The sequence below is a fragment of the Lepisosteus platostomus genome, chromosome 3, assembly GCF_059453375.1.
Source record: "Lepisosteus platostomus isolate fLepPlt1 chromosome 3, fLepPlt1.hap1, whole genome shotgun sequence".
Lineage (NCBI taxonomy): Eukaryota > Metazoa > Chordata > Actinopteri > Semionotiformes > Lepisosteidae > Lepisosteus > Lepisosteus platostomus.
In genome coordinates, this window is record NC_142613.1 from 34,474,214 (window position 1) to 34,498,300 (window position 24,087).

The 24,087-nt window shown below is 37.5% G+C and overlaps 1 protein-coding gene across 8 annotated transcripts in view; it reads right to left on the bottom strand.

The window, feature by feature from the left end:
- Positions 1–911: 911 nt before the first annotated feature.
- Positions 912–24,087, bottom strand: part of LOC148674790 (DNA (cytosine-5)-methyltransferase 3A-like) — a 283,034-nt gene continuing 259,858 nt past the window's right edge. For 3 of the 8 annotated variants that reach the window (XM_088625424.1, XM_088625419.1, XM_088625418.1), the window contains 8 exons: positions 23,852–23,936; positions 23,372–23,517; positions 17,194–17,284; positions 15,933–16,081; positions 15,339–15,439; positions 11,239–11,308; positions 8,380–8,498; positions 912–4,526 (listed from right to left, as the gene is read on the bottom strand). In XM_088625424.1, the coding sequence (XP_088481550.1) occupies positions 4,385–4,526; positions 8,380–8,498; positions 11,239–11,308; positions 15,339–15,439; positions 15,933–16,081; positions 17,194–17,284; positions 23,372–23,517; positions 23,852–23,936 (903 nt within the window). In that variant the 3' untranslated portion in view covers positions 912–4,384. Of the gene's footprint in view, positions 4,527–8,375; positions 8,499–11,238; positions 11,309–15,338; positions 15,440–15,932; positions 16,082–17,193; positions 17,285–23,371; positions 23,518–23,851; positions 23,937–24,087 lie in introns of those variants that run through there. The other 5 variants (XM_088625421.1, XM_088625420.1, XM_088625423.1 and 2 more) reach the window with 4 other exon arrangements.

The window sequence follows — 24,087 nt, forward strand, 5'->3', positions numbered from 1 at the left end:
GATCGGTGACCCCTATAAAATCACACATTTGTTTTATTTTTATTTCCATTATTGTTATTTGTGTCGATTGTGACTCATCTTTTTATTTGCCAGTCACATTCCATTTCATCTTTATTCATGGGTGTGCAGGCTTTTGTCCATGAACAGAAGTGCTACACTTTCACTGCTGAAGCAGAACACATGCTGGCAGTATGATGCAGCAAACATGAGCAATGAAGGTTTACAAATAAAAAATGTTACGTTAGGTGTATCATGTGCAACATGCAAGCAAGATATATTATGTGAAAGAAGAAATGCTTTCTCTATTTAAATAGAAATGTTAAATTATGTTGCACCCAGAACTACCCAAATCAGCCAATATCATTTAAAAGGTCATGGTTTAAATGAAATGCCCATCATTGCAATGTACTCAAGTTGGATAATTTCACACCTTGGTCAAATCAATACACAGTACTTACAAAACATTTGGTGGGTGAGTATACTGTATATAATGTGTTTTAAATGTAAACTAAAATACCTTACAGAAGACTGGGGGTTGGATTGTTTTAGGTTTTGTTTAAAAAGACTTTACAATGCAAGGTGTTCCAAACATTAGCAGGATGACTTTCAGCTATCCTCTTATTTCAGTCTTGAAATGAACCCCCAAAGCAATGGTTATTTCAAAGATTCATTGATCGCATGGCCTCTAGCTTGATTTTCACTAGCAATTGTTGACAGTTCCTCCCTTGGAAGAAAACTGAGCTCTGAAATACAAAGCTTCAAAAGTCAAATTGTAAATGTACACCTACAGTAACACTGGAACTGTGGTCAAATTACACATATTAAATGTTACAAACAATTTAAGTACTGTGGTATATGGGACACAAAGTTAAGAGGTATTTATTAATGAAAAAGTGAAAAATGACAGGAGCTTTAATTTTTTTTTGCACAAAAACAGTACATTTATTCAAGTGTTCTCCAGCACAAGTACATAAGAAAGGAGCCTTTTCTTCTTTCTGGGCACTGAAAATAATGGGACGAAGGCGGACTGAGTCTGACTGCTACATTGGTTGTACGCACTGACCTTTAGAATAAGTATAATTCATATACAGCTATGTCACGAGAAATAGTTACACAGAAGTACAATAGAATCACTGAGAGAAATATAGAGCAATTGACCTGTAGTCTCAGACTTGTGAAATGCACGTTATTGTTGTCAATAAATATCGAAGCGACGGTAAAAATTACAGTCCAATGAAACAGAATCTAAAACAAACAATAAAAAAGAAACACTGACGATCCTGCTGCATGGAATGTAGGGTAAAGAAGCATTGCTGCCAGGGATCAAGCAAGTACATATGTAACAGTAAAAGTTATTACCAAAGGGGTTTTTTCTAATTTCCAATATGAATACATGATTTTCCCACAGATAAGCACCAACTACAATGTCTAGGCTAAAACACATGAATCTTTCCATTATTTTTTTACTTTTTATTTTTTTCAAGTACAAAGTTAAAATGCCTTTGTTAATATATTTGTATAAGAGTAAAATAATAGTGCTTTTTTTCATAACTACGAGAACTTAAAAACAGTCATTGTCAAGACAAGTTGATTTTTTTTTTCCTAACAATATATTTTTTTTTCTTTTAGCACCTTATGAAACACCTACAGTCCCTCTTTTAGGTCTTAAAAAAAGAAAAAGAAACAAACAAACAAACTACCGCATGTAGGGCTGTGCGATAAAGCTGAGTTTCTCCTTCTTAAAGCTGTTGACAAGTTATTGTTAAGATCACTTGACAAATCATCACAAGCCACATTTTCAATCAGACATATAAACTATTCATAAATACAAAAGGCAGGCTGGAAATCTCTCACCTCCCATTCCCACTGCTTCATAGCTTATTTGAATACAAATTAATCAGTTCTTTTTTTTTAATCTAAGCTTTACTAATTTCATTATATATATTAGCAAAGAATCATATTTGTACATCTCATAGGTAATTTAAAAAGACATAACAAACAAATAGCAACAGGCGAACTTGTCTATATACAAAATCTAGGCATTGTAATTATGGAGTTGGACCAAAGGAGAAAGGAGCAAACATGATCAATATCAAAAGCTGAAGTTATTCAAGTCCAGTGCAATGTTGATAACTGTATATTGAAATATCTGCAAATGGTGCCCTTTTTTCACATTTGTTTTAAGGAGAGAAAAACAATCCTGTTTCATGAATGTAAAATTGGCTGACACTTGAGCTAAGTGGGTTAAGAATTTCCTCATTTTCAGTATTTGTGACAAGGCAGCAGAATCTGGGGGAACACTGTGTCTGAGATGACTAAGGACAACACCCTGCTTCACCTTGAGATATTCAAGTGCTGCGTTTTAGTTCCTCTCTTTCAGCAATCATTAAAAGCAAGCAAAGTAAGTAGTTTTTCTATTTTTTTATTTCTTGTGCACCAGGGAGTTTAAAGGTCAGACATATAGGCAAGTATAGTGATGACACCAGATTTTATAGCAGGAATCATAAGGAAATATGCAATTCCAGCATAGTTTTGAGGTTGGAGGGTGGTCAGAACGCAGTTATGTACCAGTAGCCAGACTCAAGCAGGATATTAATTTACACTAACCAATGCTCAGCTACAATATTTTAAGCAGTTCCTTTCTCCTATTTGTATCCCACATGCTGCACATATTTAATTTCATCTTGATATGCCAACTATAACATAGTGACAAATCCTATCCTAAAATAGAGAAAGATATGGAAAAAAAGGGGATCTGCTTTCTTTACCCACTGAGTGTGCATGTGTATGACAAATGCCACACACATGCTCCCCCCCTCAACTAAATAGTATACATTGTTTTCCTTAAAATGATTGATCTCTTCCATTATACTTGATTAGAAAAATAATCACCCACACCCCCTTTTCTTTCACATCCATTGGCACAGCCCTAGCATGATCAAGTACTACAAGGGTAATACAGTTCACATCATAATGCAAAACAAAAAAAATACTCAAAAAGGAAGGGAGAGGGGGAGAGAAATAAGAGAAAAAAAAGGAAAACATACATACAAAACAGCTAAACAAAGTTGATAATACAGCAAAAAACTCCTATAAAAAGGCAGAACAGCAATGTGAAAGCCGCACCATTATTCTTGTAGTTTGCACCTGACTGAATATAGCTTGCAGGGGCAAGGGGTGATGGTCATGCTCACTAGGCTGTAAAACCGCCACCCTTCAACCCCAACCCCCTACAGAGTTGTACAGTAAAATGACATCAGTCTGAGTAAAACTGCAAAAGTAGTTTACTACAGCCTGTGAGCTCAAGGTTTTGGATGACGAAAAACATCGCTAACCATTTGGCTGGCTTAAGTTCGTTTGTGCTGCCACAGGCGTTGGCCTGAGTAAACAAGGCCAAAGTATTGAAAAGCACCAGTAAATTCTGTATAAAAGCTGTGGTAGAAAAGCAGTAATGGCAGATTATTTGCATTTTCTTTTTCTTCCTTTCTTTCTCTTTCTTTTCTGTCCATCTTTGTGTTTTTTTTTTACAGTGACTTCACTTGCAACTTATTGCGTTGTACGTCCCTTTCCGTGGACAAAGCCACGGGACATCACTGACAAAAAAACGAAAAAAAAAAGACAAAGAAAGCAAAAAAATAAACTCTTTTTTTTATATGTCGTCACAACCCTGTCTGTCGAAGTTGTAAGGCCACATGGAAGCGGATGTTTTTAATCATCTTAGTCTTTTAAAAGCACCATAATATAGTCACCATTGTACAGTAGTACCTTTAAGTTATGTATATGAACTGTAAACGAGAGGTAAAAGTGAATTGTTGTTTTCTTTCCAAGGATTCCTTAAGACAGAACCATCAAAACAGTAAAAAATGTATGCTTGATTGGTTCCTATATCTGTAAGGCTCAGCAACTGGAAGTGAATAGCATACTGTTGTGGCCCCCTGGCTTGTGCTCCTATCCATCAGAACCAGGCTGTAATGATTACAGAATTAACACACACATATATATGCTCATACACACATGCAGGATATATATATGCATCTTAAGAATGATCATTATTTCAGCTGTTCGGTATTTCTCAATCCTTCTCTTCAAAACATTTTGTCTCAGTGCTGTAAAAAGAAAGCCTTGTCTCAAGTACAGCTTGCACACATAAATCAATTTAAAAAATTTGACCGGATAACATTGCTAAAAATTAAAATGACATTAAAAAAATTAAATAGGATAAAAGAATGACGTTTAAAATACAAGAAATTATGTAAAACATCTACTTTAAATGTATTTTTTTTCTTGTAAATAATCAGAGTAAAATTTCATTTTTTTCGCTTGTTTCCTGTTAAATATCAGTTCTTGTGTGTGTGTGTTTTTCTTTCTGCAAGTGTTTCGGGTTTTACAGACAGGCAAAGTACTCTTTTAGTGGTGCGAACAGGTGGCGAATGACCGGCACACTCCAAGACCTTCCCAAGAGTCTCTGCCTGGCCAGGCGGCTCATGTTGGAGACATCTGTGTAATGGACAGGGAAGCCAAACACCCTATGGGAGGGAGAGAAAGTAATGAAGAACAAAAAGACAAGGAATGAGCTTCCTGATTGAAACTCCCTTTGATGTTTAAGAACCCAACCTGAAAAAAAATCATCTATGGCCTGTGCCTCTTCTCTTTTTGAGGTGTTTTGCCATTCAGCCTATTTGCTGATTGACCTAGACTGGACGTTTAGCACCATTCTACAGAGAACATCTCTCTCTATCACTTGTGGCAGAGCTCTGCGGTCTTAACAAGCTTTTTCCGATGTCCCTTCTTATACATCTGCGTTTACAGCGTTTTCTCCTGGTTTCTCTTTGTTTCTCCATCACCAATGTCTGGTCAATTCAAATTACACACATTCTCATTCTTATTTATTGACAGGATGTGGTCTTTTGTAAAATGACCATATTAGTCTCTATTGCTCATATTACTTCAGTGTTAGGGTAGACATAAAATGTACAATTTAAAGACAATATGTAAGCCGTAAATTCAACTCCTTTAAAGAAAGTACTGTGCATAGACAGTAATAAAAATACATACAGATGCAGCCATTCAAAAGGGGTGGGGTATTTCGCGGTATACCCCGGTGGGCATGTCGCATCAAAACGCAGTATCACGTGATACATCGCGTCATTTGACGTCATGCCGGAAAGTATCCGGAATCACCTTGTAAAACCGCCAGGAGGAGCCAATAAAGCTTAACCTCTCATGTACAGCATTTGAGCTTTTAAATTTAAACTGTGTATTACAGCATGTTAATCACCAGTCATTAAAAAGTTGGTAAATTTTATGAAAGCAAGATTGCTCAGTTGGACAAAAGTACACAACCTACCTTTATCAGAAATATTAATGCATCAAAGCCTTTACCGAAGATATAACTAATAGTATTAATAATGAACGACTTTGGAAAAGCTGTAAACTCAAAGTATTACGCTGGTCCACATTCTTTCTAACCGTCATTTTAAACAAAAATACTTTTAGTTCTTTCTTTGACAAACAGGACATTAGCTAGCCAATACGATAAAGGAATGATAAAGGAATGACTTTTTTTTGCTAATTTCTTTAGCACATTTGTACAAGCACTTGGAATCTGTCCAAGCCCTACTTTGTCAGGCATTTTCTTTTACTGCAACGGACATAAAACCTCCCTTGCTTTTAACAGAGCGTTCATAATTTCATAATTGATTTTTCATAAAATCAACGCTTTCTTTTCCCTATACCAGATATTATGGAACCACTTCAGAAGGGTGTCAGCCAGTCAGATTCCAGGAATCGGTACTTAAAAGAAAAAATACACACCATATTCCATTTCTCCCTAAACATTTTAAGCATTGAAGTCTTTAACTAACATGTGAAATAGCGTGTAAAAAAGTGATAGTTTTAAGCTTTTCTGCTAATATAATATGGAATCGCGTATCTAAATAAATTAATAACGATATGATTATATTCGTGTACTGCGACATTTCTTTAAAAAAATAGAATAGCAATATTATGGACAATTAATTGACTTTTATATTTCTAAATATCACAACATGATCGAATTTAAGTCATTTTAATAACAATGAATAGTCACCTACTGTATGCGTTACAATATAAACATTTATATTGATTTAAATTCGATCATTCGACGGACACAAGAACTCAGACTTGCGGAGTTGAATCTCAACAAAACAACAACAAATCTCAATATCTTGTATGAATTATTCGTAATACAAACCAAAAATAGCCCGCAAACTCTCTCAAATTCCTCCAATTATCATAATCCCGGCCCTTATGCAAAATGAAACCCTCCTCCCATCCCAGTTTATCCTCTTTATCATAAACAAAATCTACCTCAATTTTCAACATAAAGCATTACACAAAATCAATACCTCAACACTCCATACTCAACAACGATAATTCACAAACAGCTAGAACATGTAACTCCACAATCCCAAATAGACCTAATTTCCATAACCCCGCCCCTTATGCAAAACTAACACCCCTCCCCTGTTCTCTCTCTCCGCTGGCATTTGTAATCGTTTTTTTTTTAAATAAATTTTAGTCATGTATTTTAAAAATCTTAAGATTTCTATATTTATGTCTTTATTTAGTGGTTTCATTAGTGACAAAGGCTAAACTTTCTTGGAAAAATGTCTTTTATGTTAACCATGTTTGCTATTAATTCATTTAGGGCTAGAATATGTTAATTGCCTTCCAATGAAAGAAGGGTTCCTTTCGCCGTAGTCGGGTTGACATTAGAAGCTTGCCACGCCGGACTGTTATACCAACGCATTAGCATGTTAAAGCGATTTCATTGAGGAGCCTAGCTTTCTTAACTAGTAAGTACGGTACTTACTGGGTGGTTTTGGAGGGGGGGGAGGTGTCTTTCGCTGGAAATCTCGCCCCCTTCTACTTTGAAAATACCTGTGAAACCGGTTTAATTCGTCACAGCCAGCACTCCCGCAGAGAGGGGGGTTGTACTTGCAGTGCATCGGTATAGATGGGAAAGCTAGAGCCGACCGCTACGCCGCCCACGTGTTATGCTCTTCGTTAATGTCTAAGCCGGAACACATCATTATATCTCATTTTGTATTTCTATTAAAAAAAAATCGTTTGCCCAGCCTAACACTATTGTTGTTATTGTTTTTATCCTGTAAAGCGCTTTGAGGAGCCACCTTTAAAGGCGCCATATACAATAAAGTTCATTATTATTATTGTTAATTTGCTGGACAGAGAGGTGAACATTATTACGCAGAAGACAAAGATAGCGATTTACGTTGCATTGTGCATTGTGGTGCTGTAATACAGTTTTAAATAATTAAAAGTCTAAACAGTATCAGCTTTATTTATGGGTTTTAAATAAAGGCGATTTAAACGCAATTTAAATCAATATAAATGTTTATATTGTAAGGAACAGGTGACTATTCATTGTTTTTAAAATGACTTATATTTGATCAAGTTGTGATATTTAGAAATATAAATTTGTTTGGTGCGGGGTGCGGAACCAGGGAACTATTTACATGGAAAACGGGCGTTTCCAAGTGCTTGTACAATCGATGGAAATGTTCAAATAAATGTGCAAAATAAATAAACAAAATAATCATTTATTTCTTTATCATATTGGCTAGCTAATGTCCTCTCTTTGCTAGTTAGTGGCTGTGTTTCTGCGTTGGGTAGCAACGGGTGACTATGTTCTCAGGTGGAAGATGTAAACAGCTTAATTTTCGTGTTATATAATTTTCTTAAAATTAAAATTCATACTATACAGCAATCGCATATTTGGGTACCGTTTCATAAAACTTTCATGCTTAAAATGTTTAGGGAGAAATGGAAGACTGGTGTGTATTTTTTCTTAAACATACACAGTACAGTTTACATACAGTAATGTTTATGTTCCTAAATTAATATCGTTTATGACCTTCAGATGCGTTATGCTCCTCTTCTTTTTATGCTCAGCTACTAACATTTCCCTTTAGTGGTAAAATTTCATATAAATATTCAATACTAAGCAGATTAAAATGTGCACAGTAAAGAGATTAAATGATTAAATCTTTTCACTACCGACCAATGCACCACGAGTGCCCCTGCAGTGGCTTTCCCGTACCGCGGGTTTGTACCGTGCATTTTGAATGGCTGCATCTGTACAGCACGGGGTGATATTTCACCAGATGTTTTACTTGAATGATCATGTGATGGGAAGATTTACTATTGGACATGCTTCTTTTTTATGAAGCTGCAAGCCTCACCTCCTTCACTACTGGATAGTTCAGAATAAAAAAAACAGCAACAAAGTAACAAAAGCATCTTCTCACATGCAGCACATCAACTACAGCTCTGCCAGAAACAAGGCAGAAGAGACTCTGAGACTCTGAGATGTCTTACCTTTCCATCTCAGTGCACCACAGAATGTCCTCCTTTTCATTCATGTAGACGGGGAAGTGCTGGTCTTTGCCCTGCTTGATAGAATTAGACCGAGTGGTGATGGTTCTCACTTTGCTGAACTGAAAGAAAAACCAGTGCTTTAAAATGAACAAAAAGGTCTGGCTTTCACAATGGACTGAATGGGCAGTGCCTTCTCGGCAAGCCAAGGATGTCTGCACAAGAGATCTCTAACAGTGAAGGCAGAGCTCTACTGCTTTGCTGCATAAAAGCTTGTCAACATTGTGAAGGTCTTTAATTTGATTAATTGTTCCATGTTTTCCTTCTAGTCTTGCATTTACAGCACGTCAGGTTGTTCTTTTGGCACTGTATTACTACAATGTTACCATGACACCGAGCAAGCAAACCAAGATCCAGCAGCAGTGTGGCATATCAGGTAGAACTCTAGACTCATACTGTATCTACAGTATACACAGTAAGATTGTGGGTTCATATCCCAAGTACTGTAGATCCCTTTTGTTGTGCCTTGGAGCAAGCATTTGGAGCTCAGATTACTGAAACAAACCCAGCTTTATAAATTGTTACCAAAGATTGTTAATATGTCAGGCAATGATGCAGTATAATCTACAGTAACCCCACTTCGCAATATTTCTCATTTTTAAGTCATATGCATTTTCTGGAGTGTTAGACTGACTGTTGTGACAGCCACAGTGGCCAGAGGCTAGGTGCGCAGGCAGGCTTTTAGAAACATTTAGAAAATGACCACATCATTCTAGGGAGGTCAGTGGATGGTAGAGTAGAAAGGTGGGTCCCACTACAGGAAAAAATAAGACTCTACAGGCTTAATCTCTTTCATCTACTGTACCTACGGATGAAGAAATTGCACTGTGAGCAGACTTCAGCCTTAACAGGTCAGAAATCTTTCTGGTCATCTCAGAATTTAGGAAAGGAGCTGCTGTTTTAAAGATGTGGGAATATTTCCTTTTTGTGGTCAAGATACTGTATCTACCAGGTAAAAGAAATAATTGACTTGTACAGTATTTTAATGCACTATTTGAGAAAGGGTAAAAGAGTGGAGATCAGCAATCAAAATCAGTCCTTTGGTTAGTATCGGTTCAGACAGTTATTTTGTCCTGAGTAGGATCTCCTAGTTGATAAGAAGCAGTCCCTTTCTGGCCTAAATCGTGCCTAAATTACAGGGCACAATCTGTAATCTGTTTCCTGGTTCTGTGGAAGGCTGTGGCTAGGTACTCACTGTTATTGCAAATAACTGTACTTAACGGTAATAGACATTGTATGCTGGGGTTTTTCTGTTAATACAGTAGGTGTAATTAAATATGTTCTCATCTTAGATCTTGTTCAGGTTAGAAACAAAAACAAAACTGGTATTCTCTCACGACAGAGATTTGTCATTATTAACTTTTAAAATTTGTTTTCTTATCTTTTAAGGTCTTGGCTCATTTAAGCCCCAAGACAATACTGAGATGTTTTAACTATTTTATAAGATTTTAGAAGGAAATCTGTACATGCAACTTAAAGAAAAGTCTCATGGATACCAAATCAGACACACAGATATTTTTTTAACTTAATGTGTAGCCTTCACAATGAAAGACAAGATTTTACTTCTAACCTGTCCAAGTGATGCCAAACAGTGATTAATTAAACATGTTGGCATCTGACAATGACATCTGTGTAATCTATATATTTAGTCAAGAAACTTTCTATGTTTTCAGAGATAATTCCCTGAAGTGTACTTTTTTGTCTTCATTTCACCACTTACATTCACATTTTCCTTTGTCTTTTTAATATTTATTTTTAATATTATCAATGAACACAAATCCATTTAAAAATAAAGATTCTGACAAGACCTCTAGTGATCAGGCAGGTTAGTAAAACAAGCATGTCCCTTCCAAACTGAGACTCTGCACAGAACAACTACAGGAGTAAAGTGTGAATTACTGAGGACTAAAATGCATTAAACCTCACTGTTTATTTTATTGTAGGATTTTTCTAACCCATGATGTGAACCGAGTCTATATAGAGGGGTTAATAATGCTCCTAGCCCTGCACTGCTCTCAGTGTGAGGTCTAAGACTCAGCTGTCAGGGCTAGACCATCAATGGAGCTGCACAGCAAGAAAGAGCAAGGCTGTCAGTAGCACTTGAAGAGAGCCTCAAAACAAATGGAACCAAAACAGAGTCTCAGCAAAGCTTCTGGAAACCCTGATGTTACATAATTTCATACATTTCATTATTTCAAAGACAACATTCTCACAATTTTTAATGCTGTCCCTTTCTACACTATGTCTGTAAACGCTTCACCCCCTACTGTATGGCAGTTTTGAATTATGTGTGTCTTCTACAAGACTAGAATTATGTCTCCAGTCCCCTTACCATGGTGTACAGTATATATGTCATGTCAAGGATAAGAAAATCCTTTTGTGCTAAAAACGGTTTGGTGCAAATTCGGTTAATTTGCAAGAATAGTGTGTGCACTTAACCAATGGTTAAGAACCAGTAGATGTACTGTATATTAGAAAGCACACTTCAGAGAGAATCTGCTGACAGCTCATATCTGCTTCTCTATGAGGTACAAATTTAAGATACTAGCTGGATAGGGTCCCGTGTGTTTCAGACATATTTGCAGAATACAGAAAATCAGGAAAAAAAGACATTTTTTTTTCAGAGAAGATGAACATAAATGGTCTAGACACTTGGTGATTTAATTTGTTCTGACCTGGCTCACATTACATCTCTTACTTGCACAAGAGCATAAGCATAAGCATTAGCATAAGCATGATGGATGAGCAAATTACAAGGATGTCACAGGTTCCACACACGCTGCTGAGTGCTCCTGGGCTCACCTTGGCTGTCCGACCATGCTCCAGACAGTCCTGCAGATCCAGCTTGTCATTGGTCATGGCCGCCAGAGGTCTGCACACAGGAAGACAGGACACAGGGAGGGAAACGACTTGAGCTCTCTCCACGGACCTATAGTACATACGATCCCCCTCTCCCCCAATTTAACCTCTTGCATGGAATGCTCTGCCGCAAGGTTACTTTGAAGAAATGTTTGTAGCTTGGGATTTAAAAAATCTACTGTTGTGACTATAGAAGGAAATCATAAGTGTTAAATAACTAAAATAAAAAAAAACACAAAGCCACCCACCATGACTGCAAAATATAACTTTAAATGAGAAAATATATAATAAACAATCCTTATATAAGGTGTGCAAGGCTTTCATAATGTTTTGCAACTCAGGTACACAGAAACAAGATAACGAAAACCACTTTTATTGCTCAATGCATTATCTCAACATACCTTACCTGTTCCTCCTTCAAAATAATAATTCCCTAAAAACAGAGGTTTTCTCCGATTGTCTTACCACTTATCAAAGGGGGACTTACCATCTTGAAACCTTGTACCATACACCACAGATTTTAGAAACTAAGGCATTTGCCATTTTCTAGGCAATAGGGCGGTTGACCCAACATTTCAAAGTCACACTCTTGAACAGATGCCTTGTGAAATGACGCACATTTTGCATCAGCAGAACACCACATCTCAACATCCCCTAGTGTTTTTGTTTGCAGACTAACACTCTGGCCAGCGAGTCATAAGACTATTGACCAGCAACTGTAGTTATATGGCATATAATCAATTAGCAGTACACCCTTCTGGTTTCCACAAATTTCTGATCATAATCTCCCTAGGCCTAGACACAGTGCAGAATTTACTCAATGTACTACTTCCACTACTTTGAAAAACAAAGTCTGGGATTCTGGGTATCAACCCCTGTAACACCACCAATAACCAGTAACAGCAGTGTTGCATCAGTTTTAAAGAGATCCAGCTTCTCTTTGCTGATCTCTACTCTGGTAATGATGTGACCAAGGTTTTTGGACAAACCCACCTGGTAGACACTGTTGAAATGCCAGAGATTTCATGGATAATGATTTCAACATGTCCTACAGAACTGTGAATCTTTTTGCAAGATTTGCAAACGTGATTTGACACTCTTGCATTATGTTCTTTAGAAAAGACGTTTGGGGACTTACTGTGTTCAGGTATTGATTTTAAATCTTTAAATCTTTAGATCACTGTGGAATAAGGAGGAGCTGCTTCCCCTACCTCAGTAAGCCCTGTCTGCTAGGATATACTTTACAGTTCCTTGCTTTAGCAAGAGTGAGCTGACTGCAAGTTGCTTTACAAAATAACAGAATGATCTTCTGACCAACCTTTTAAATACATTAAAAATACATTTTAAATAAGAAATGATAAGTATACATGTGCTTTCAATAATGTTCTTCAGTTCAGTTCAGTTTTATAGTCATTTGCACAAGTGCAATGTGCAATGAAATGCTTGTTTGCATCTGTGCTCCAATACAAAGACATTAAGAAAAACACCAACAACATAGACACAGAACAGCAGCAGCAACAACAAGTTAAATAACATACATTTTAGAAAAAGAAAACATCAGTGTGAGCCAGTGGTAGGGGTAGAGTTCAGTAATCTGACATCTTGTGGGAAGAAACTGTCTCTGAATCTGGACTTTTGTGCCTTTATGCTCCTATAATGCTTACCAGACGGAAGGAGGGAGAAAAATGAGAAACCAGGATAACTGGTATCCTAAGCGATACTTCCAGCCTTCCTGAGGCAGCGAGCAGTAAAAATGTCTGATATTGAGGGCAGCTGTACTCCAATGATGGACTGGGCTGACCTGACCACCCCCTGTACTTCCGGTCAGACAACGAGCTGCTGCCAAACCACACTGTAATACCACACGTGAGCACACTCTCTATAGTGCACCTGTAAAATGTGGTAAGGACAGCTGAAGATCGACCAAATTTTTTCAACTGTCTGAGGAATTTGACTTGCATGACAGGAACGGTTTTAGTTATACTGTATAAGCCAAAAATCTTTTGAATGTATTAATTTTATTAATTAAGTGCTGACTGTTTGGCACTCATATGCTCAGTTAAAAGTATTATAGTTTCCTATAAGGATTTCCTATAAGGATCCAGAGTTGTTAAGTTCTTTTTTTATATCTGACTAAGGCCTTCATCTGTAGTTATTAAGGAACTGTTTCAATATTGCTAGGCATTTTAGGAGAACATTATAATAAAGCAAGATGTTACCAAGATGTTGTCTCACTAGGCAAAGAATAATACAAATGACAACCCAGCCATCAAATGCAACTTTTAAACCTAATGCTTTTTGGCAGCTTTTAATGGAGGCAGGTGAGATGCCTGTAGCAAAAAGAAAGCTATCAACTGACAAACATTTGGGACTTGTTATTGGCAGGCAAGTGGACAGTTTCATTTAATATATTCAGAGAGTCCACTAGGTTTTATAGGCTACCTATAATCCTCAGTGAGTAATGACCTGGAAACAGCGGTAATATAAGGCAAATAAGCGAATAAGTGATTCACGTAAAATGATGAAGAGCTCAGGGTGGAAGGGGAAGCCAGAAGACACACACCAGGAGTGAACGTCAGTGGTCTAGCTCATGTTTTCATTAATAACAGGTTATTTAAACCAACACAAATTGGAGGTTTTCCACTGCTCACTTTCCACTGTTATTGAGAACTCATGCGCATATCCATCTGTCCTTCTAAAACACATTTTCTCTGTATATGTATGCACTGTATATATCATAATTTCAAGAATTCTCTAAATCTTCAGCCATCATAAATGAGATTTTGTTTTTAAATGGACTTAACTGGTTAAATAAAGTTTTAAATTTAAATCTCTAGTACTCTGAAATTTTCTAAGTGGCTTTTCAATGTAATGGGCAATTTATTACAAGCAGTATCTTCACAATTTGGGATCGCCAATTGTTTTAACTCTCAACTCTCTGCCACTGACTGCTCTACCTGCTCAGGGGAGAATGAAATGTGAATATGCTCCTGCCACGTGCGCACACATACAGAAGGGTTTACTGGATGTTGGATATATTTAAAGCACAAAGGCTGACTGTAAAGATAATGCTGGCTAGAGGAGCAGTGTGTCTATTGATAATGCCCCTGCCAACCTGCAGCTATCTGGGCAAGATACAGGAGTCACTGCTGCACTGAGAGCAAAGTGGACTCTGATCAACTTATCCCAGAGCTAATCTGATGGCATTCAGCCAGCTGTGCACAGTCCAAAAGATCACCACTGTTCTCTGTCAAATATCCTTACCTTGTGATATACAGCCACAGCTTAGCATTTTCACAGGGGTTGCACTTTTCTAACCCATTTTCTACTGTTTGATCAAGGTGACAGTGTATTTCTTTGGCTCCTTATTGATCTGGGTGGCACCAAACTACACAGCTTTGTCTGCTCACATGCACCAGAATTTTTAACTCACTGGGTACAGTATTACCGAAATGCTGTGTTCAGACCGATGGACGATTGCACATAAGCAGCACCACTGTGAGACTCCATTAGAAATAAAGGTTTTCAGTTCTAGCTACCAGTTATTGAACAATATTAACAAATATTGGCACTGAGGTAAAGTGTCAGAAAATGGTAATTAGAATGATACCAGGTCTGTACTGTAAGTACAGTATGCAGGTCGATTTAAAGAGCTGGAATAAAGAAGCGTTCAGGGAGATCTGAGTGATACTTTAATAGCTGCCAATTTGTCAGTCATTAGTAAACGAAAAGTGCAGCTAATTTTAGGAATTAGAAAGGGAGGTACTTTATACTACAGGACTAAGAATGCACAGGCTTCTGGATGCTGTGTTCTGGATGCTATTAAATAACAGCCCCGATGGGCTTCCTGTTTATTAAGCTTCTAACAACATGAAGTGAATATTCCCCTCTCTCCTGTAAACTTTCTATTTTTGAAAATGAGATGCCAGACAGAGACCAGCCACAGCCTGACAGCAAGAGGGAGGGGAACCTCAGCCTTCTCTATTGTCTACTGTCTGTATTGTTATGCTGGGATTCAGGACACCAACAGTGGCTTCCCTCACCGTTCTCTCACCAACCTGTTCATACCAGGAAGGTTACCCCAGAAGTAACGAGCCCGGTGGGCAGCAGAGACCTCCTTGGCATCAATCATTACTGGGTTGCACTGTGGAGGATGGAGACAGCAAGGAGAAAGCAGTGTAAATGAACCGACCTAGAACATTGCTGACAAAGAAAGGATGTACAAAATACTTGCACGTTAAATAGTCCTCCACATAAATCAATCTGGTCATTAATCTGAGCAATATTAAAGAATCTCAGTACTACTGTTATAATGCTCTGAACTAATAATTCAAGAAGAATCTATTCTTCATCCTGTTTGATCCATAGCAGTACACCTCTTAGCCACACGGTGGCAGCCTTTGCCCATGAACTAATGCTTGAAATTCAGCAACATCAGAACTTCAGCGCTGTCAAATGTGATGTCACCAATTATATAATGACAATAAATACATTAGCACGTAACCAGTGCTGTCAATATGCAACAACTGAGCCTTCAGTTATTCAGCCTTAGCTGTCAGGATCCGATTATTTTACATTTAGGCTCTGATAGTGTTAAATGCAATAAATATACTGTAACAAAAGAGTGAGGGAAGCACCTCCAGGAAGCGGGAGATATCTCGCTTGTCGCTGACACCCATGGCCACCACATTCTCAAACAGCCAGAAGAAAGGCCTGTCGTCTCCTTCTTTGGGGCGTGCCTCATGGAGCAACCGGTAGAACTCAAAAAACAAACGGCCAGTTCCCTCTGAGAAGGAAACACACACAGAGGACACGCATTCAGCCTTCCCCGTTAAACTCGTTTACTTCTAAACAGATCTACTGTACACCCAGGCCAAAAATGGAAAAGAGAAGAGGCCTAAGCTTTACTAAAGCAATATGTAACACCACTGAGCTTTAGAATAACAGAAAAACATGTTTTACCTTTTGAAAACATAAGATAAGAAGCCAGATTCTACATTTTAAAAATACTTTGATTAGATTAAACTACATATAAGTCATTTAAATCTTAATAGAATGTCTCAAAGACTGAAGGTCATAATGACTGACTGACTAGATGTTTAATTCTTTTAATTTACAAACACTGCTTTAAACATCAGTCACTTCCAATGCAGAGAACCATATTGAAGCACGATATTATCAATTATTAATTTATGAAAACAGAATACATTAGTTCAGTGACTTGCAGTACTGTATGTTCACTAAAGAGATTAACTTCATCCTTAGTCTAATGTCCACAAGAGTGTGCAATACAGTACCAAACCTACTTTAAAAGAAAAAGTATGCCATTTCAAAAGCAAATAAAATTGTATAATATTCAAATCACCACATCTACAGAATTAAAAGTATAACATTGATCCAATACTACAAATTAACTGCATCCCCCTCCTGCAAATACTCTACTTAGCGTACACAAATAACCTCTACAGTATATTAAAAACTTGCAGTGAGTGAGCTGAAGAAAAAAAACACCAGGAATTTCTACTGCCTTCCATCGTTTGAAAAAATATTTCTAAATCTCCTTAAAATGTCACCTTTTTGACATATATTCTGTACTTTTTCAAAAATAATAGCTGAAGTTGAGCCACACTCCAGCATTGAAGTATACTGTACTACTACAAATACAACTAAGTGAAGTGTTGTCATTAAACACCACAGTAAAGTGCAGTATGATAAAAAAGGATTTTACAATTTTCTGCACAGAATCCTCAGTTCAAAAAGATTAAAAGTTAAAGATTGTCAAGTGAAATTACATGAAGCTGCAATGCTATGCTAACAGAAGCTTATCCATAGATGTACTGTAGTGCAATATAAAATTTCCATAGTACTGTAGCTGTTTAAAATCAATCTCGGTCCTACCATAAAGGCCTTTCCTAGCAGGATTCACGATGGAAAGGTCATTGCATGGGCTTCCACCGATGACCAGGTCAAAGGGGCCCCACTCCTGTATCTGTGGAGAGAAACAAGTGGACTTTCTCACACAGTTCATTGACTCATCCAAGGAAACTGTTCTATTCCCCCAGAAATGTACATTTAAGGTCACAAAAGTATTCATTCTTCACTGGGTTTTTAGCCAAGACAGACTATATATTTTTTTTTTAAAAAAAAAAAGATCTTTCAATTGTCAAAAGCAGATTGTCAATTGTCAAAAGATGGTTTCCAATACCCATTTACAAAATGTGTAAAAAAAACAGAGTTTAAAAAAGGGACTAAGGACAGGTTTCACATGATAGCATCTAAGAAGCGTCAAGCACACTCTATAATATTATCTCAGAAATGACTCTGGAAAATTTCTTCATCTGAAATTCAAATCCCTATTCCAAACATGAGACCATCTTCATTAAAAACATCTGCTAGAATGTGAATCCCTTTATTTAGGGAAAGCAGAGAAAATGAAGGGGGAAAGTAACAAAGAGTAACACACAATACCAAGGAATCTGAAGTGTTTCACCAGTCAAAGGTAAACTGGTTTTCAACTAAAATCAAATTATGATACAGCACCAACATCATGTCAATCAAGTAAAAACATATCCTATAATATCTTATATTAAATGAGGAGTTGGTAGAACAGTAGGAGTACAAACAGTAATACAAATTGAGGAACAGCCCAAGCCAGTTTAAAGACAAGGAGAAAAACAGTGGTGAAAGTGAGCATCCCTGATGAGGAACAAGTACATGTTTATTCCATGCTGAAAAGAGAAGAACGTTTCTTCTCAACGTTTCGGCTGTAGAGCCCTCCCTGATGAGTACCCCTATAAAAAGCAAACTAAAAAAGAGGATGGTTAACATTTCAGAAAGGTTTGCATACAATATTTTCACCTTTATTCATGAAATCTAGTCCCAGTCCCATATGGCATTCTATCCCATATCCCATTCTTCCGTCTCAGAAACATTTCCTATATTGTCTTTGATTGTTGTAGAAAAGCTGGTCAACACATTAGTTGTTTTTTTCTAGAACTGATGACTGCAGCATCCTGCTTGCTGAGGTAACTAAATCCACACTGAATAAACTGCAGTATGTCCAGAATTCAGCAGCCAGAATCCTGACCAGTTTGGTGCAAGAGATCACAAAACACCTTTCGTGGAGTCCTTGCACCTGTCTGACGTATGACTCTGTTCTCCACCTGGCAACCTTTTTTGTCTTGACTCTGGCCTTGTAGATGTCCCTCAAGCTCATTTACAGTCAATGGGTGAAAGATCCTTCTCCTGCTATTCCTCAGTGCTCTGTAACTCTATCCCCAAGGATATCAGAGAATAATTTACCCCTAGCACGTTTAAATCTAGACTCAAAATGTTTCTGTTCAGAAAGGCTTTTTCTTACCGTACTTAGTGTCTTTGCTGGCTCAGGTTTCTAACTTCTGCTGCACTTCCAATTGATTGTCTGTCTTTTACAGGTATGTACTTTGTAAACTGCTTATCCTTATAACTGTTTTCGTTCCTTTTACACCTACTGTAAAGCTTTGTGATGCTACTTTTAAAAGGCTCTATATAATTAATAACAGCTTTATTTTTTTATTATTAATAATAAAAGTTGAACCAACCTACTTGAGACAGTCAAAAGCCTTCTTGGTGTGCATGTGGAGAAGCAGTGTCATAGCTGCATGTAGAAAGGGGAGGGGGCAGTGAAGTTTGCCATTTCCAAGGGACTCTTTAATAAAACCTGCCTACTGTAATTGTTGGTTGTACAGGGCTCCAGCTGGCATGATCACACAATAACTCACTACTTCAGCAAAAGGAACGAACCCCAAAAATAGTTCAGGAACTTTGTCTTACAACAGCAACAAATACAGCAATAATACCACAATAATATCACACTAAAACCTTCCACGATGTTGGAATTCAGCATTTCAAGCAGAAAGGATACTAATTGCAGCCAAAATGTCTGACAATATTGAGGAGGAATACCATCAACGTCAGGAGATTTGTCATGTTCCGAGCTGCTTGATTTAGTTCTGACAGGGATAGAGCCAGTTCTGCAGTTAAAAGACTAGTTAAATGAAGAGAATGGTGAAACTTCAAACACTTTTTCCCAATTATATTAAATTTCTGAACTGTTTAATTAACGGTGTTGCTATCTGCACAGGATCTGACAGTAATACATCCTCTGCCAGTCTGAAAGCAGGAATGTCTGCAAAGTGTTCGTAGCGGACTCTCAAAGCAGGAGTGTGGTTGGACTAGCTGTGAATAAAATACTGTAACAGTTCCGCCTAGATCTTTGTATAAGAAATCTGGCTCAATGTTTGAGCGTCAAATTGAATTATTTTCTATCAAAGCTAAGTTCCATTATTATAATGTATTTTGAAAAAGTCAAGTTTAGAACTCCCTAATTTTACATACACAAGATTTAATTGGTTGTGCGTAAATATAACAGAACTATCTTTAAAAATAATTATGGAGTTGTCAACAGAGCCTTGGTTAAAAACAAGTGATGTCTTCAAGTTAGTGTCAGAAGCATCTCATTTTGTAGTAATTTTGTATTAAAATACTAGCAGGGACATATCTGACAGAAATATGCTGGCTCAAAATGAGAATGTTTTTATAGTGACATGGGTATCTCAACATGTGTCATATCTCAGTATCACATTGTGCTACAAAACATATATAGTCAATTCTGAAGTATGACTTGGGACTAGCCCATAAATTATTAAATATTTTTTTTAGTTGTCAAACATTCTTAATTATCTAATATAACCAGATCAGACATACAATTGTCCAGTGTTGTCTGGTTTTTTAAATTGACATCACTTTGTCACATATCTGGATCATGACAACATTCGTATCTGCCTGCAGAATCACATCAAACTCCACAAGATTTGGCAAGGAAATTTAAAAAATCTGGTTTTAACGTCGTGCAGGCACGAACTGAAACAAATACCCTCCGCCCTGCCATATAATCAAAAACATCAGATTCAGGAAAAAAACCCTGGTATGATAAAGAATAAGAAGTCATACAAGAATTTCACTCTCTCAAACCACTAAACACTAAAAATTATGAAGGTTTAAAACAAATTGACATGCTTTGTAAAACAAATCCAGATTTAAAAGACATCAGAGGAAACACGAGAGGATCAGGAGCCAGAAGGTCTCACCTCCCAATAAGAATTACTGTAGTAAAAGAAAAAGAAAACCAACTGAGTTGACATCACACAATGACACTAAAAGTCACTCATTATGAGAAAATGTGGTATACACAAAGCACGTCTGATTTTATCCACATCCACAGTAATAAAACACAACACAGGACATTTTAATTATTAATGTACAGTAGTAAGTGTTGTTTGTTAATCCAATTTTATGAGGCAAGAACTTTGGATTTAATGAACTTTTCTATTTCCTTCACCCCACTAATGTGAGGCTGTCTGCCAGCATGAAGGACTTTTGAGGACCATAGGATACAATAAGAAAGACTGGTTGCCAGTCTCCCTCAGTGATCTTCTCACTCTTAAAAAAGCAGATCCCTGCTGAACTGTCGCTGTGCAAAATGTGGGTAAAAATGAAGCACCACTCCCTCCATCAAAAGAACAATGACAGATTTCCTGCTTTCTTTCAAGTGCAGCTGTTTATCAGTCTATCCAAATAAATGCTAAGGGCTTGCTCCAGCCTCTGGAAGAATGATGTGCTCAGTGTGCCCTCTCACTCAGAGCCACAGCGCCTCTCACATAGCGCCCTAGTCCTGCTGTTCCAAATTTGAAAGTCACATAGGGATTGTCTTTTTAAAGAATGCAACCACTTTTACATGATGGATCATTTTCCCTCCTGCAAAACTCATGCTGCAGGCCGTTGCTTCAGGAACAGCCCTCCAGATCTGCAACTCAAGTGTTTCAAACTCTCCTGTTTTGCTATACAACTATTCAGTACCCTTTTCTCTGTCCTTTGTGTCCCTCTGACCAAGACCAGTTTTAGTTAATTATTCCTGAACAGCTGACACCTGAATGCTTAAGCCCACACTTATCACAACAACCCATGAGCTTTCCCCCGCCATGTCAGCTTTGCAGGCAGTGCCTGCTGCTCCATTAAGAGCTCCAGCAGAGCGGCCATTTTAGCTAGCTCTGGAGAACTGAAATCTTCCAGCTTCTTCTTAATTTGGGGGACTGTGGGGTAAAGAATTAGCCTTTTTCTGCAGCCCAGACATCCCGGTTAGACTGCCAACACAAATATAGTAAAGGATAACAAAACTGACCGAAAAGAGGTGAGTAAGCAGAAGGAGCTCTAACTTGAAATATTGTTCCAGCATACTGATCTTCCTTCTGTCTTATTTTTTTGAGGCTGCACATCCAATGAAGGCTAAGATTTGATAGCTCTTGTCATTTAGAGATGTTGGAAGAATGTTTAAAAATCTTTATGCACTGAATGTACAGTTGATCAAGATTGCAGGGGAGAAACAGTTTAGACCTAGTAAAAACTTAAAACCCTCTTGGACTGTGCCCACCATCACGGCCTTATCCGTTCTTGTTGATGTGCCTTTTAAATGCTATTTAAATTGTGAATTAAAAATCCAGTTAAATTCCAGTTCCAGTGTGAATTCCAGTTTGACAAAAAAATGACCTAGCTGGAGTAAGAACATTGACTGATGGGAGTTGAAGATGGGCAGAAACACAAGAAGCCTGGAAAATACTTAAATCTTAAATTCTTAAAATCAAAAGCATAATCAGCAAAACTATTGAAAAGCACAGCTGGGTCACAATATTTTGTAGATTGTATAACACACACGTTGGCTTTTTCAAATTGGCGCAAAACTAACTGATAATAAGATGCCTAATAGTGAATTTATATACTTGCACTTCAGTAGTCAATCCCTAATGGTGTAGCTATACAGTAGGTTGTTTTAAGTCCAAATGACTTTTCTCCTTTTTTTTCCTACAAAAGTATGGTATTTATAAACAGGAAAGAGGTCACATAAGGAATTTCTTTTGAGCTGGCAGGAAATCATTAATTGTAAAAGCCTGATAATTCACATTCCAAAAGGATCAGCTAGATTTATGTCACTTTTAAGTCTTTAATCAGCGTAACAGAAGATTGCAGAACATTTACACCCTAGCACAGAATCAGGTAATATATGACTTTCACTGAGCACCCTTGACTGAGGTGTAACTTGACATGGGTAAAATAGTTTAAGATAAATGATAACTCTCTGAACTGTCTGAACATTAAGAATAAAAGGGTACTTGTTTAAAAAGTGAGGGCAAGATACTGTCTCCGCAAATACATGAACGAAATATCTTGTTTCCAAGCTTTTTTTTATACAATGCCAAAATGTGCTTCAGCATATAGATAGGAATGGACTGCATTTGCTGGGTCCAATAACAAAATAACAATGTTTTATTAACAAACTGTTATGGAAACAGCTTCCTTATTGGAATAATTCTTATTTGAATTGAGGATTTTTTCCTAACCTCCTAATGTAGAATAAAAAAAGATCATTGATCATCTGTTTCCTGCAGCAGGAAGGTTGTGAAGAGGACATGTCACTGCACTCCAGTGAAACAGCCCCTCTCAAGCCTCTTTAAAAATCTCAGTCACAGTCATCTACTAGCTTGGGCCCAGTCACAGAGCAGGCTTGCTCTGCTGTTGTCTGAGTGTGCACCTTTTCCTGGCTGGAGGGTTAAGGGCCCTGACTGATCATACTTTTCACACAACTAAGAAAAAGCAGTATCTGCACTGAGCTGACTGCCAGATTTCACTTATACGTCTTTAGAGATCTGCATTCGATAGAATCTGCTTTCGGTATAAACACTGCAGGAAGACACCCAAATAGCAGGTGTTCTTTAGGTGTAAAAATGAATCATTTCACAGACATTTTCAGGCTCACTGAAAAAAAAAAGACAGAGGCAGCACTGTTACCTTCCAAGAAAACAACCCAGTTTTTGATTGACAATTTTTTCCTACATACTGTATTAATCCATTTATTCATCTTGGAAAATGCCACATCTCAGAAAAAAAAACCCAAGCAAAACAAGCAGTAGGGACAACATACTGTAGCAAAATGAAGGTTAAGTCTTCATTTCTTTTGAGAGATGTCTGGTGAGTTTGCACTTACGTGTTTGCGTGTAACATTCCTGACATCTCCAACATACATGATCCTGCCCTGGTGTCGGACAATCCCCACTGTAATGGAGTCCTCACACACTTCGGAAGCTATGTACCGCTCCACCTGAATACCAAGGTCTTTTAGCACCAGAAGTCCTGGAGAAACATTGATAGTAGGTAAAATAACAGATCTCCAGCATTCATCCTACAATATACTAATACACCCGCACAATAAGCTCAGCCTACAATCTTCAAATTTGGGTATATAGCTGAGGTTTCCCAAAGTTTAGCTAAGTTGCAGCACAGATCCCTTGAACGAAGCCTGACAAAAGATTACAAAAGAAAAATCTCAACGTACTATATGTTGCTATCATTACTGCAAACCAAAATCTCCTGTTAATTATCCTGACCTGCTGTGGGTCTTTGCTAACCTGCGAGAAGACTTGAATCGACTTCTGCAGTCAATAAAGGAAACCATCAAAAAACTCACCTGTTGCAATACCATCAAATAGCGACAGGACGCGAATGGGTTTCCTTTTTTCGGCAGAGACTGGAGGGTAAAGCTTTGGTGGATCCTGAAAAACAGAAAATACAATGTTTTGAGAAAAAAGATCAATGCCATACTTTCTTGGCACATCCTCTTACTTCTTCCTGAAATTGGAAGAATGAATTGTTAAGCAATCGTTAGCACTGTACTTCATTCTTTTCAAAAGTTAAATATTTTAA